At 38.7% G+C, this 16199-nt stretch overlaps 1 protein-coding gene across 3 annotated transcripts in view; it reads right to left on the bottom strand.

The window, feature by feature from the left end:
* FBXO9 (F-box protein 9) overlaps positions 1-13897 on the bottom strand; it is a 47352-nt gene extending 33455 nt beyond the window's left edge. Inside the window, exons 1-3 of one of the 3 annotated variants that reach the window (XM_058734261.1) lie at positions 13647-13897; positions 11837-12021; positions 9757-9840 (exon numbers count right to left, since the gene is read on the bottom strand). In XM_058734261.1, the coding sequence (XP_058590244.1) occupies positions 9757-9840; positions 11837-11839 (87 nt within the window). In that variant the 5' untranslated portion in view covers positions 11840-12021; positions 13647-13897. The remainder of the gene's footprint in view (positions 1-9756; positions 9841-11836; positions 12022-13646) is intronic. The other 2 variants (XM_058734260.1, XM_058734262.1) reach the window with 2 other exon arrangements.
* Between the last annotated feature and the right edge of the window lie 2302 nt (positions 13898-16199).

The following is a 16199-nucleotide window of genomic DNA, read 5'->3' as shown; positions in this document are numbered from 1 at the left end:
AAATATGGCATCATATGCAAAAAGCAGGGGACAGGGAATGAAGATTTAGTGCTTTTAGAAAGTGTTTGAACTTGGGGGGCCTGGGTGGCTCAGTCTGTTAAGGATCTGACTTTGGCTCAGGTCATGATCTTGCGGTTTGTGAATTCGAGCCCAACGTCAGGCTGCCCAACAGTCACAGCCTGCAGCCTCCTTCAGATGCTGTGTCTCTCCCTCTCTCTACCCCTCCCATGCTTATGCTCTGTCTCTCAATAATAAATAAATGTTAAAAAAAAATAATTTTTTAAGTATTTGAATTTATATAACTATCAATTTAATATAGACTGGCACAAACATAGGATATGATATACGAACCCCCTGGTAACCACAAATGAAAAAACCATAATAGACACACAAAAAATAAAGAGTAAGGAATCCAAACATAACATTAAAGAAAGCCATCAATCACAAGAGAGCAAGAAAACAGGAAAAAAGAGAGAAAACACAAAAACCCCAAAACAATTAACAAAATGGCAATAAGAATATACCTAACAACAAGTACTTTAAATGTAAATGGACTAAATGCTCTACCGAAAATACAGGGTGGTGAATGGTAAAAGACCCACCACCTATATGCTGCCTACAAGAGACTGACTTACAAGAGACTCACTTCAGAGTCTGGAAGATGGCAGCAGAGTGGGAGGACTCTAGGATCACCTCATCCCACAAATACAACTAGATAACTATCAAATCATCCTAAATACTCCAGAAATTGAGCCGAAGACTGGCAGAACAAGCTCCACAACTATAAAGAAGAAGCCACACAGAAGAAAGTAGGAAGTGCTACAGACACAGTGTGGAAGATAAACAGATGGTAGCCACTGCAGTGGGGAGGGAGCCCCGGTTGTGGAGAAGGGCAAGAGGCAGAGTAACAAACAGGGGAGAGCTCAGAGTGGACACCTACTACCTAACTTGCTTATACCAAACCCCAGCACCCCATGCTCCAGAGAAATGGGTTCAAAATCAAATGGCCATCAACTTAATATAGACTGCTATATGCAGAAGAGGTTATAAACAAACCTAATGGTAATCAAAGATCAAAAACCACTAATAAATATATAAAGAATAAAGAGAAAGAAATCTAATATATCATTAAGAAAACCAACAAACCATCAGACAAAAAAGGATCTGAAAAAAATCTTCAGAAACCACCAAAGAAAATATAAAATGGCAATAAATACTTATCAATAATTACTTTGAATGTAATAAACACTCCAATCAAAATGCACAGGGTGACAGAATGGATAAAAAAACTAGACCCATCGATATGCTGCCTATAAGAGATGCATTTGGCACCTAAAGACACCTGCAGATTAAAAGCAAGGGGATGGAGAAACATCTATCATGCTAACAAACGTCAAAAGAAAGCTGGAGTAGCAATACTTCTGTAGGACAAAGTAGACATTAAAACAAAGACTATCACAACAGCAAAAGACAGACAGTGCATAATATTAAAGGGAGAATCCAAAAAGAAGATATAACAATTGTAAATATCTATGCACCCAACACAGAAGCACCCAAATACATAAAACAGATAATAACAAACATAAAGGAACGAATCAATAATAGAATACTAGGAGGGGACTTTAACACCCATTTACACCAATGGACAGATTTAAACAGAAAATCAAAAAGAAAAAGATGGTTTTGAATGACACACTGGAACAGATAGACTTAACAGATATACCCTAATATTCCATCCTAAAACAGCAGAATACAGATTCTTTTCAAGTGCACAAGGAACATTTTCTGGAAAGATCACATATTAGCCCACAAAACAAGACTCAACAAATGCAAGAAGAGTGAAGCCATACCGTTTCTGACCATAACACTACGAAACTAGAAGTCAACCACAAGAAAAAATCTGGAAAGACCAAAATACAGGGAGGTTAAATAACATAATACCAAACCATGAATGAATCAACCTGGAAATAAAAGAAGAAATTAAAAAGTACATGGAAACAAATGAAAATTGGGGCGCCTGGGTGGCTCAGTCGGTTAAGTGGCCGACTTTGGCTCAGGTCATGATCTCGCAGTCCGTGAGTTCGAGCCCCGTGTTGGGCTCTGTGCTGACAGCTCAGAGCCTGGAGCCTGTTTCAGATTCTGTGTCTCCCTCTCTCTGACCCTCCCCCGTTCATGCTCTGTCTCTCTCTGTCTCAAAAATAAATAAACGTTAAAAAAAAAAAAAAAAGAAACAAATGAAAATTAAAACACAACAGTCCAAAACCTTTGGAATACAGCAAAAACAGTTCTAAGAGGGAAGTTTATAGCAATACAGGTCACCTCAAGATCTCAAATAAACAACCCAACCTTATACATAAAGGAGCTAGAAAAAGAACAAACAAAACCTAAAACCAGAAGGAAGGAAATAATAAAGATTAGAGCAGAAATAAATGTTATAGAAACTAAAAAAATAGAACAGATCAATGAAACCAAGAGCTGCTTCTTTGAAAACAAAATCCATACAGTTGATAAACCTGTAGCCAGACTTATCAAAGAGAAAAAGAGAGAGAGAGAGAGAAAGGACTCAAATAAATACAACTGCAAATTGAAGGAAAGCTGAAAGAAATTTAATCAGTAATGAAAACCTTTCAACAAAAGTCCCAGAGCAGACGGCTTCATAGGCAAATTCTACCAAACATTTAACGTTTATTTATTTTTGAGACAGAGACAGAGCATGAACGGGGGAGGGTCACAGAGAGAGGGAGACACAGAATCTGAAACAGGCTCCAACGGGGGAGGGTCACAGAGAGAGGGAGACACAGAATCTGAAACAGGCTCCAGGCTCTGAGCAGTCAGCACAGAGCCCGACGCGGGGCTCGAACCCACAGACCGTGAGATCATGACCTGAGCCGAACTCGGACGCTTAACCGACCAAGCCACCCAGGCGCCCCTCTACCAAACATTTAAAGAAGAGTTAATATCCATCCTTCTCAAACTGTTCCAAAAAATAGAAGAGGAAGAAAGACTTCCAAATTCATTCTATGAGGCCAGCATTACCCTGATAACACCACCACTAAAAAAGAGAAGTACAGGCCAATATCCCTGATGAACATAGATGCAAAAATCCTCAACAAAATACTAGCAAACTGAATCCAACAATACATTTAAAAAAAATAATTCACCATGATCAAGTAGCATTTAATTCTGGGTTGCAAGTGTGGTTTAATACTTGCAAGTCAATCAACATAATACATAATATCAATAAGAACCATGTAATCATTTCAATTGATGCAGAAAAAGCATTTGACAAAGTACCACACCCATTCATGATAAAAACCCCAACATAATAGGTATAGAGGGAACATACATCAACATAATAAAGGCCATATATTTAAAACGCACAGCTATATATATATGGTCAACTGATCTTTGACAAAACAGGAAAGAATAGCCAATGGGAAAAAGACTCTTCAATAAATGGTTTTGGGAAAACTGGACAGCAACATGCAAAAGAATGAAAATGGACCACTTTCTTACATCATACACAAAAATAAATTCAGAATAAAGACCTAATGTGAGACCTGAAACCATAAAAACCCTAGAAAAGAGCACAGACAGTAATTTCTCTGACACTGGCCATAGCAACTTTTCTAGATAGGTCTCCTGAGGCAAGGGAAACAAAAGCAAAAATAAACTATTGGAAGACTCTGTCAAAATAAAAACCTGCACAGCAAAGGAAACAATCAAACTAAAAGGCAACCTACTGAATAGAGAAGATATCTGCAAATGACATGTTTGATTAAGGGCAAGTATCCAAAATCTATAAAGAACTGATACAATTCAACATCTAAAAACTAATCTAACTAAAAATGAGCAGAAGACATGAACAGACATTTTTCCAAAGACACACAAATGGCCAACAAACACATGAAAAGATGCTCAACATCACTCATCAACAGGGAAATGCAAATCAAAACCACGATGAGATATCACCTCATACCTGTCAGAATGGCTCAAATCAACAACACAAGGTATTGGCAAGGATGTGGAGAAAAAGGAATCCTCCTACATTTCTAGTGGGAATACAAATTGGTATAGCCAATATGGAACACAGTATGCAGGTTCCTCAAAAAATTAAAAATATAACTACCCTATGATCCAGTAATTGCACTACTGGTTATTTAACCAAAGAACACAAAAGTACTAATTCAAAGGGACACATGCACCCCTATGTTTATAGAAGCATCATTTACAACAGCAAAGATATGGAAGTAGCCCAAGTGTCTATAGATAGATGAATGGATAAGGAAGAAGTGCCATATATATACAATGGAATGTTATTCAGTCATAAAAAGAATGAAATCTTGCCATTTGCAATGACATGGGTAGAGCTGGAGAGTATAATGCCAAGCAAAGTAAGTCAGTCAGAGAAAGACAAATGCCATATAACTTCACTCATAAGTGGAATTTAAGAAACAAATGAGCAAGGGGGGAAAAAAAGAGAGGGAGACAAACCCATAGAGAACTCTGAACTATACAAAATAAAGTGATGGTTAACTGTTAACTATAGAGAACTGATGGTTACCAGAAGGGAGGTGGGTGGGGCAGAGGTCTTGAGTACACTTGTCATATGGTGAGCAAAGGGTGATGTATGGAATGGTACACCCAAAACTAATATAACACTGTATGTTACCTTACTGGAATTAAAATAAAAACTGAAAAAAAAAAAAAAGAAAAAAAAAAAAACCTATTTGTATTTTCCAAAGTTTACTTTATGTAATGGGACTAAACTGAGACTTTTTATGGGACTAAACCATAAAAAAAAAATTTATTCAGCTATGAAACCAGTAACAAAACATAGCAGCCAAGGTCCGAGAGCATTATCAGGTTTTAACTTTTGCATACAGTATTTAATGCACAGTAAATTTTTTTTGTAATTTGTGTGACAGAAATATTTAGAGATAAACCAATCAAATGTAGTTTTAGTCAGAAAAAAAAAAGACTCGCTTCAAATCTAACAACACATACAGGCTGAAAATGAAGACAGAAAAATATATACCATGTAAACAGAAGCAGAAAAAAAGCAATGCTTGCATCAGACAAAATAGACTTTGAAATAAAGATCGCAGCAAGAGACAAAGACACTACATAATAGTGTAAAAGGGATAAAAGAATCACTCTAAAAGGAGGACGTAACAACTATAAATACCTATGCACCCAATACAGGAGAACTTAAATACATAAAGCAAACATTAACAAAGAAAAAAATGGATGGTAACACAATAGTAGGAGACATGAACAATTCATTTATACCAATGGACAAATCATCCAGACAGAAAATCAGTAAGAAAACCAACAAAAATCTATCAACACACTAGACCAGATGGATGTAACAAATATACACAGAATGTTCCAACAAAAATCAACAGAATACACGTTTTTCAAGTGTAAATGAAACATTCTCCAGGACAGAGGACATGTTAGGCCACAAAACAAGTCCCAATTTTAAAAGTTTGAGATGGTTACCAGAGAGGAGGCGAGTGAGAGGATGGGTGAAACAGGTGATGGGGATTAAGGAGTGCACCTGCTGTAATGAGCATCGGGTAATGTATAGAATTGAATCACTATATTGTACACCGGAAAACTATTACTGTATGTTAGAATTAAAAAACTAAAAAGTTTGAGATCATATCAAGCATCTTCTCTGATCACAACACTATGAAACTAGAAATCCATTAAAAGAAAAACACTGGGCAAACTACAAACACACAAAACGGCTAAATAACACCTTACTAGACAACCAATAAATCAACAAAGAAATCAAAGAGGAAATAAAAAAAAAAAATACATGGAGACAAATGCAAATGGAAAACACAATGGTCCAAATTCTTTGGGATGCAGTGAAAGTAGTTCTAAGAGGAAAATTCACAGTGATACAGGCTTTCTTCAAGAAACAAGAAAAATCTCAAACAATCTAACCTTACACGTAAAGGAACTAGGAGAACAAAGCCCAAAGCCAGTACAAAGGAGGATATAATAAAGATCAGAGCAGACATAAACGAAATAGAGACTTAAAAAACAATAGAAATGATCAATGAAACCAAGAGCTGGTCCTTTGGGAAAAAAAAAAAAGCGAGCAAGAGGGATAAACATTTAGCCAAACCCAAAAAGACACAAAGAGTCGTCAAGTTAAGTAAATGCACAAAAGAAGAAGATATTACAACTGACACCACAGAAATACAAAGAATTCCAAGACAATATTTGAAAAGGCATATGCCAACAAATGGACAACATAGAAGAAATGGATAAATTCCTAGAAACATATAATCCTCCAAAACTGAATCAAGAATAGAAAATTTGAACAGATCAAATACCTTAACAAAATTGAACTGGTAATCAAAACACTCCAATGAACAAAAGTCCAGGACTAGATGACTTCACAGGTGAGTTCTAGCAAACATTTAAAGAAGAGTTAATATTTAGTCTTCTCAAACCATTTCAAAAAACAAAGAGGAAGGAAAACTTCCAAATTTATTCTACAAGGCTAGCATTACCCTGATACCAAAACCAGACAAAGACACCATCTCTGATGACCATAGATGTACAAATCCTCAACAAAATATTAACTGAATTCAGTAATACATTGAAAGGATCATTCACCACAATCAAGTGGAATTTATTCCAGGAATGCAAGCGTGGTTCAATATATGCCAATCAATCAATGTGAAACTTTACCCTAACAGGTATAAAAACCATATGATCATCTCAACAGATGCAGAAAAAACATTTGACTAAATTCAATATCTATTCATGATAAAAACTCAAGTGGGTTTAGAAGGAACATATCTCAACATAAAAAAGGTCATATATGACAAACCCACAGCTAATATCATACTCAACAGTGAAAAACTGAAAGATTTTCCTTTAAAGGAAAATCAGGAACATGACAAGGACACCCACTCACCACTTTTACTCAACATAATACTGGAAGTGCTAGTGGCAGCAATCAGACAAGAAATAAAAGGCATCCAGACTGGTAAGGAAGTAAAAAACTGTCACTATTTCCAGATACATATAGAAAATCCTAAGACTCCACAAAAAATTTTTTTTGAAAAATGAATTCAGTAAAGCTGCCGGACACAAAACGAATATACAGAAATTTGTCACATTTCTGTACACTGAGAACAAAGTAGTAGAAAGAGAAATTAAGAAAATAATCCTAAATGGGATTATTATCATTAATTGACAGAATACTAGGAATAAATTTAATCAAGGAGGTGAAAGAGCTATACTTTAAATTTTTTTTTTAACATTTATTTTTGAGACAGAGAGAGACAGAGCATGAACGGGGGAGGGGCAGAGAGAGAGGGAGACACAGAATCTGAAACAGGCTCCAGGCTCTGAGCGGTCAGCACAGAGCCCGACACAGGGCTCGAACTCACGGACTGTGAGATCATGACCTGAGCCGAAGTCGGACGCTTAACCGATTGAGCCACCCAGGCGCCCCAGAAAGAGCTATACTTTAAAAACTGTAAGACATTGATGAAAAAAATGGAAAACAACACACATAACTGGAAAGATATCCCATGCTTGCATAAAGAATTAATATTGTTAAAGTGTCCATACTACCCAAATCAAATCTACAGATTCAATGCAATCCCTATCAAAATACTAACAGTAGTTTTCACAGAACTAGTACAAATAATCTCAAGATTTGTATGGAACCACAAAGACCCTAAGGAGCCAAAGCAATCTTGAGAAAGAACAAAGCTGGAAGTTATCACAACTCCGAATTTCAAGATATACTACAAAGCTACAGTAATCAAAACAGTATGGTACTGGAACAAAAATACACATAAAGATCAAAAGAACAAAGAGCACAGAAATAAACCCACACTTATATGGTTAATTAATCTACAAGAAAGGAGGCAAGAATACACAATGGGGGAAAGACAGTCTCTGTAATAAATGGTGCCAGGAAAACTGGACAGCTACATGCAAAAGAATGAAAGTGGACCACCTTCTTACACCATACACTAAAATAAAATCAACATGAATTAAAGACCTAAATGTAAGTCCTGAAACCATAATAGTCCTAGAAGAAAACATAGGGAGTAATCTCTTGGACATTGGTCTCAGCAACATATATATGCATAGGTCTCCTCAGGAAAGGGAAACAAAAGCAAAAATAAACTATTGGGACTACATCAAAATAAAAAGCTTTGCACAGCAAAGGAAATCATCAACAAAACAAAAAGGCAATCTGCTGAATGGGAAAAGACATTTGCAGATGATAATCCAAAATATATAAAGAATTTATACAACTCAATAATAAATAATCCTATTTATAATGGTCAGAGGACCTGAATAGACATTTTTCTAAAAAAGACAATAGCCAAGAGACTCATGGAAAGATGTTCAACCTCACTAATCATCAGGGAAATGCAAATCAAAATCACAGTGAGATACTGTCCTACCCTTGTCAAAATGGCTAGAATCAAAAAGATAAGGAATAACAAGCACTGGCTAAGATGAGGAGAAAAGGGCACCTTTGTGTCCTGCTGGTGGGAATGTAAATTGTACCAACCACTGTGGCAAACAGCATGGAAGTTTCTCAAAAAATTAAAAATTGAAATAGTGTAACAGTCCAGTAATTCCACTACTGGTTATTTATCCAAAGAAAACAAAAACACTAATTTGAAAAGACATATGTACTTAAAAAGAAAAGTTAAAAAATAAATAGATAAGATATATGTACCTCTGTTTATTCCAGCATTATTTGCAATAGCCAAGAAAGGGAAGTAATCTAAAGTATCTAGTGATAGACAAATGGATAAAGAAGATATGGGATATGTGTGTGTGTATATATACATACACAATGGAATATTAATCATAAAAAAAGAATGCGATCTTGCTATTTCTTTTTAAAAAAAAATTTTTTTTTTAATGTTTATTTATTTTTGAGACAGAGACAGAGCATGAACGGGGGAGGGCCAGAGAGAGAGGGAGACACAGAATCCGAAGCAGCCTCCAGGCTCTGAGCTGTCAGCACAGAGCCCGACGCGGGGCTCAAACTCATGGACCGTGAGATCATGACCTGAGCTGAAGTCGGACGCCTAACCGACTGAGCCACCCAGGTGCCCAGCGATCTTGCTATTTCTGACAACATGAAATGGACCTAGGGAGTATAATGCTAAAAGAAATCACAGAAAGATAAATACTATATGATTTCACTTACATGTAGAATCTAAAAACAAAACAAATGAAAAGACAAGCAAACAAAGCACAGAAACAGATTCATAAATACAGAAAAGAAACTGGTGGTTGGCAAAGGAGACATGGGACAATGGGTAAAATGGGGATTTAGTACAAACTTCCAGGGTTGCCTGGCTGGCTTTGTTGGTAGAGCATGAGACTCCTGATCTGGGGGTCGTAAATTCATGCCCCACACTGGGTATGGAGATTACTTAAAAATAAAATCTTAAAAAAAGAAAAAACAGAAGTACAAACTTCCAGTTAAAAAATAAGTAAGACACAGAGATGAAAAGTACAGTATAGGAAATACAGCCAATAATACTGCAACAACATATGGTGATAAATGATTTAAAAAAAAAATCTGTAAGATAGCTTTAATTTGCTTATTCTGTAAACCAGTACGAAGGTACAGTTAAATTCAATGCAAATAAAAACCGATATATCTTTGTAAGTATGACCAATTTTTGCTCACGTATGGAAAGTAATGGAATAAGAATTAAATATACACTTGAAGAAACATGCCTGCAGATCTGTTTCAGCAGGGCTTTCATTTTCATCATCTCCTGCTCTGACAGTATCAGAATGACAATCTTCCTCAGCTTCTGCCTGAAGGGGAAAACAAAATAATCATCAGGAATATGCAAACATCAGTTTCCCTTTGTAATCCACATCTCCTTGAGCTACTTGCCCGGTGAAATATTTAGTTGCTTCTCTCTCATCTCCTTCACAGTTAAGTTTAATGATTCCAGTAGAATAAAATTCCATACTTTTTTTTTTAACAGTGCAGAATAAACAACTTTACTGGACTCCAGTTAAAATGTTATGGTAGATGATTTAAAACAGCTCTGCTTCAGAAAATAACATTTAGTTGTAGCATAGAGTTCAGCAAATAGTTTTCTTTTCATCCAGCACTTTTAGTCCATAGGTAGATGCCCTTCCTTTTACACCACTGGCATGTTACTAATATGTGAATGCGACTTTTCTCTTATTTTAAATGTCCTGGGAAAGGTCATTAATTAAAGACATGTAATAGTGAATGTTTCTGTAAAGAAGCCTGTTCTGTCTTATAAACCCAGATTTATATTTACTGGATTGATTTAAGTGGAAAAAAAATGAGCTGGAATTACTGTGCAATGGTTTGGGGCTTAACAAAGGTCTCAGGTCAGTTTCCTTGCATTTTATCCTTTTATTCTCAATATGTGTTTGCTAAGTTAAACTGAATCCTACTTTCCAGTGAAAATGAAATGCTTCCTCAGTTCAGTCTGTTAGCTAACAGGCTCAGTAGCAAATGGGACTTGCTCAACACTTCATGTGTTCAGTCCCACAATGTGGTAATAGGGGAAATGACCAGAGGATTAGAAATTAGAATAAAACCTACTTAATTTCACTTGTTTCCAAGATGCAAGCTTTATAATTGTAAATTTTCACTGTAATTTGTTTCTAGGACAAAACACATTAACACAAATTTTTGAACTTGGCAACCAGACAGACTTGTACTACTTTACAGCACAACATAAATAAGCCTCATTTCGTATCTTATCTCTGGCAACCAGACTCACAGCAGAGGTGACTTTAAGACTTGAACTAGTTAGTATATTGGAAAGTGCTGGGCACACCGCAAAGGATAAATTAACGAAGATATCAATGAAAGAGGCCAAGATTCTGAATTAATTTCCAGAAAAATGGAAAATGGAAGCATTAATGTATTATCAAATATATTTTTTGGTCTCTTTAAGCTGGGAGCTTTTGTACTAATAGGAAAACCCATAATGAAGGACTTTGAATTTTTTTTTGAATTTAAAAAAATATTTTTATTTACTTTTTAAATTTACTTATTTTGAGAGAGACAGTGCAAGTGGGAAGGGACAGAGAAGGAGACAGCAAGGATCCCAGGCAGGCTCTGTGCTGCCAATACAGAGCCAAATGCAGGGCTTAAACTGAAGAAACTGTGAGATCATGACCTGAGGAGAACCAAGAGTCAGACACTTAACTGATTGAGCTACCCAGGTACCCCAGGACTTTGAATTTATAGACCCCATTGAGGAGCATCTTTCTATCCTTAAATAAGAGGCTGCTTTGTCACTGTAAACACTAAGTGCAGCTAATGGGAGGGGACCTGAGCTCCCTCTGACATCCTCTTAGTAACTCAGCCTTCTAACTCTGGCCTAGCAGTCTTACTAAAGTGACTTCATTCCAGAGCTTCCCCTGCTCTCTCCAGCTCCATGCTCTTGCACATGCTGCTTGCTCTCTCCATATGGAATAACTTCTTCCTCACTTGGTAACTTCTCATCCTTCAAGGTTCAGTTCAGGGATCATCCCAGTAAGTCTAATCATTTGAACTGCCTTTGTTTCCCTACAACATTCGTGCTTGTATCATAGCATTTAATAGCTGTATTGAGATTATTTTTGTCTCTTTGCTAGAGTCAGTGCATTGGGAACAGGATCAGTCGTATTAGTAACCTTAGAGGGCCAAACACATTGCTTAAGTTGTAGAAAAAGCCTGTCCAGGCTTCACCTTTCACATCTGTGAAGAGAGGGTTGTTGGATTTGATAACCTCTGAGGTACTTTTTCATATGTGACATTTTATGATTAACAGTTTACCATAAATCGGGGCACCTGGGTGGCTCAGTTGGTTGGCCGTCCGACTTTGGCTCAGGTCATGATCTCACAGTCCATGAGTTCGAGCCCCACATCAGGCTCTGTGCTGACACCTCAGAGCCTGGAGCCTGCTTCAGATTCTGTGTCCCTCTCTTGCTCTGCCCTTCTCTCACTAGTGCTCGGTCTCTCTAAAAATGAATAAACATTAAAAATAAATAAATAAAAATTTTTACCATAAATCACCTTACAGGTCTGGTTATATTGGAGATCTAGTATTCGTTGGGGTCTAGCACCAATAGGAGCTCAAAAAAAATTGTTTGAATTAACAAAAAATGTCATGTGGACATACAGAGCATGTCTAAAGAATGAGGAAAAGAAACAGGAAATCTTTAATACAGAAAGCATCTTCTCCCCTGAGTTCCTGCTTTGTTCTTGAATTCCAGTCCTTTATTACTTTGATATTGGCAGTATGATGACTATCAAATTTGGGGTTTTACTACATTTTGTCAACTCAAATACTACTTGAAATAAGTAGGTCCCCAGCTGTCACCCAGAGATTTTCATTTTATTTTTCATAATTGAATCGAGCTAAACATCACCTTTGACTTGAGTTACTTATGTCTTCATCATTTTACTCCTGTTTTGCAGATGGGATTAATGAAATATAAAAAGTTAAGTGCTTGGGGCGCCTGGGGGCTCAGTTGGTTGGGTGTCCGACTTCCGCTCAGGGCGTGATCTCACGGTCCATGAGTTTGAGCCCCGCGTCGGGCTCTGTGCTGACAGCTCAGAACCTGGAGCCTGCTTCAGATTCTGTGTCTCCCTCTCTCTCTATCCCTCCCCTGCTCACACTGTCTCTGTCTCAAAATTAAATAAACATTAAAAAAAAAAAAAAGTTAAGTGCTTAATCCTGGTCGGTCAGAGAACTATTCTGAAAGCTTAAGGGCGTAATCAATTACTGCTTTTTCTATCATTCTGGTTAATTTAACAAAATAAATTCACCCATCCATTTATTTAATAAAACATCTGAGTGTCAGCTCATTGGTTTAGTATCATTTCACACCTGATTCATTCAATCCTAGTTAGTCTCTCAGATGGAAAATGTACTCAAAGCCAAAGAAAGGCAGTTCAGGGTAGAGACTACACATTCCAGCATGCAACAGTCCCATGGAATTTGCGTTGTCAATTTCTGGAGCTTAAGCCAGTCTCTCCATTTGGACCGCACTGACGCTGCTCAGGCCCTCACCGCTACGAAGAGAGCCATAATCTCTCTGATCCCACACCGCCAGGACCGCCTGCCAACATCCTACCCATGGCACTTGATGCGTCACGGGGCAGGTGCGTCCTAAACCCAGGACTCCTTAAAGGACCTGAACGGCCTCTCCGTGGGTACTGCTTGCCGGAGGGGTAACAATCAACAAGTTGTCTCCGTTTCCCAAGGTTCCCCCAGCCAATTTCAGATGCTGCAACGGCTCACCTGAACCTACCCTCACTGCTTTTGATAAAATCCCTCGAGGGGCACGTCCTGAGCAAACCAAAAAGAGTCATTCTTTTCTGTTGTCCTGCAAACCCGCTCTTTCTCACACCGGATCCCGGCTGCGGGGGTTCAAGCAGGAGGGAACGCAAGGGAGCGGTCGGGGATGGTACCCGCTCCACTCCCTCTCAGGCCAAAGGCCCCACAATGGGTGGCGGCCGAGCAGCTCCTACTCCTCCCAGTCTCCACTTCCCGCTCTCTCGGGGCTCCTCCCAGGCCTAGCCCCTCCTTCACACCGCACTCCCACCTCGCAGTGTCCCTGCGAGCCCCCTCCCGGGTTACCATGCTGGCGAGGCGGCCGGCCGCCGTCGAGGGGCTCTCCGCACCCCCTCTGCACCGCTCCCCCGAGGAGGTGTGCTGGGTGTCCGGGTGTCTACTCCTGTCCGTCTGCTTCAACAGGCCTTAGCAGAGTTCTCGGTCGGAGAAGCGCACCAGGCAGCGGCAGTAACTGCGGGCCCGGCGTACGGCAGCCATCTTCGCAGGGCAGGGGGCCAGATCCGGGCGCGCTAGAGCGACGGCCGGGAACTCGCGGAGCGGAGGGACGCCCGCTGCCAGCGGAGGCCGAGGACCAAGCGAGCACCAGAGCGTCGACGCTGCTGAAAACCCCGGACGCCGCGGAGGAGCTGCCCCCTCTACTGCGGAAACCTGTGCGGACGCACCGAGCATGCGCAGTGCCGCTGCCGCTTGCGTGCGCCTCACGGCTCCCTGGCCTCGAGCGCGCTCCCTAGTGGAGGGGTAGGAGGTGTGCACGAGGTCGCCTTGGCAGTCAGATCACCAATTTGCCGACTTCGAATTCAACCTATGTATTCGTCTCAGTGACCACTTATGTAAACTTGAACAAGCATTATATCAAAAATGTTTATAACTCAAATCTAGGGTTGAGACCCTAAGGTAAACATTCCTTCAGGAGCATCGAACTTCGTGCTCAGGAAAGTCGCTACACGCTTTTCGGGGACTCTGGTTCGAGTCCTACGCCAGGATTTCAGGGAAACGGAGAAACCCCACTGCAGTCACATGCTGTTAAAATGGCTAAACTTTTTGCAAGTACGTACTTGGAAGTTCAGGAAAAGATAAGATTAGTATAGAAGCAGGGCGAAAGAATGCCACGGCAAGATTTGCCTTACTACAAGTGTCTCCGTTTGCATCCCATCATGCAAGAGGGGAGAAAGACGTTGAGACTCCTAAGGCCCTGAAACCCGAGTCCAGAGGAGACGGAGCCCGCAATGTACTCTGGGGTTTGTAGTCCGCTGTTCCGCGTAGAGCGCCGGAACTTATCCGCAATACGAGCCCCACCTCTTAAAGCCCAAACACCTGACTTTGTTTCCTCACAAGACACTCCTTTATCGGGCGATTTATTATTTTGCCGCACTTTACATTGTTTTAAATACGGAAGTTTGCATGCTTTGTAAAAACCTACACTCTTACAGCCCCTTACCTTCATTTGGCAAATGTCTAGTTTCTACTAGTTAGATAACTAACAGTTATCAGGTTTCCAAGAAGCTAGTTCAACGAACCCACAGTTTAAATCTCTTATCCATTATTTTATTCTGGAGATCTTAGACATGCAGTACATCTTTGGCAGAAAAATAGGGGCAAAAAAAGGGAGAGGGTGGCAGAATGGTGAGCTACAATAAGGAAGACCAACGGCTATCTTTTAATATTAGGATCTATCATCCTTTGGATGTGTACGTTTTTATTTCCACCCTAAATCAGCTACCTAGAAAAAGTACCTTCATGTTTAACGAAGGCCAAAAATTTTAATAGTTTTTAATTTTTAAAGGAAACTTAAATCTTTTAAAGATGACTTTCTTCTCAATGACTTCTTTAAATTGATTTTGCAGTTTAAATAGGAAGGGGGGAGAGCAGATGTAAGGATTTGTAATCAGGGAAAGTGATATATGTGACTCATGAATGCAAAAGATTAGTTTCACAAATGAAAAATGAGGCATTGAAATATTTTCAGAACTAGTCTATTTCATCAAACATGATGAATGCTAATTTAAGATCTCTTGGTCAATTAATTCAGATTTCTATTCTAGCTAATAAATAAAGCTTAATAAAATATACCATTTGTAACGATAAATTAAGCAGCTATTTTATTAAAATGCTGTTGTTTCAGTTACTAAATTTTCTATTTTATATCAGTATCCACTGTATCCATTAGACCTCAGATTTGTATTATCTTATACTTACAGGGTTATAATTTTCCTGACCCAAACCATTTACTAGCTCAGTGGACCCTTGTTAAAGGTAGATCAAGACTGTCTCTCTTTTTTGCTGGGTAGACTTGCTTGGACAACTGAACTTGACTAAAACGGGTAATTTTAGGTATTTTAAAAATCACTTTTCATGGGAGCAGCATACAATTTGTTAGGCTACCCTTCTTAGCCCCCTATCTTTTCATTGATAATGACTTTCAATTTTCATTTGCCATATGGTTTGGGTATTATATAGGTAAACACAAAGATAGATAAATGTTACACGTTTTCCAAGTGGCCAGTTGGGATAGGAAGTCTTGTATCTTGTGGGTTTTTCTTCAATAGGAGGAAGAAGAGAGAGGGATTCAGACCCTCTTTCTTGTATCTTCCTTTCCCAGTTGGGATAGGAAGTCTTGTATCTTGTGGGTTTTTCTTCAATAGGAGGAAGAAGAGAGAGGGATTCAGACCTTTGTTATAGATTCTATTAGGAAAAAAAAATTCCTTGAGTTCTTAGAATTCAAACATAAAAAGAGAAAATTGATATGAAGATGAGCTGGAGAATTTAAAACTCAGAGAAAGATCCACAATGTGTAAATGGGTTATTGCTGTATTGATTAAAATTGTGTTGCTCGGGGTA

This window comes from Neofelis nebulosa, chromosome 6 (assembly GCF_028018385.1).
Source record: "Neofelis nebulosa isolate mNeoNeb1 chromosome 6, mNeoNeb1.pri, whole genome shotgun sequence".
Taxonomy (NCBI): Eukaryota; Metazoa; Chordata; class Mammalia; order Carnivora; family Felidae; genus Neofelis; species Neofelis nebulosa.
This window is presented reverse-complemented; position numbering and strand designations above follow the sequence as displayed.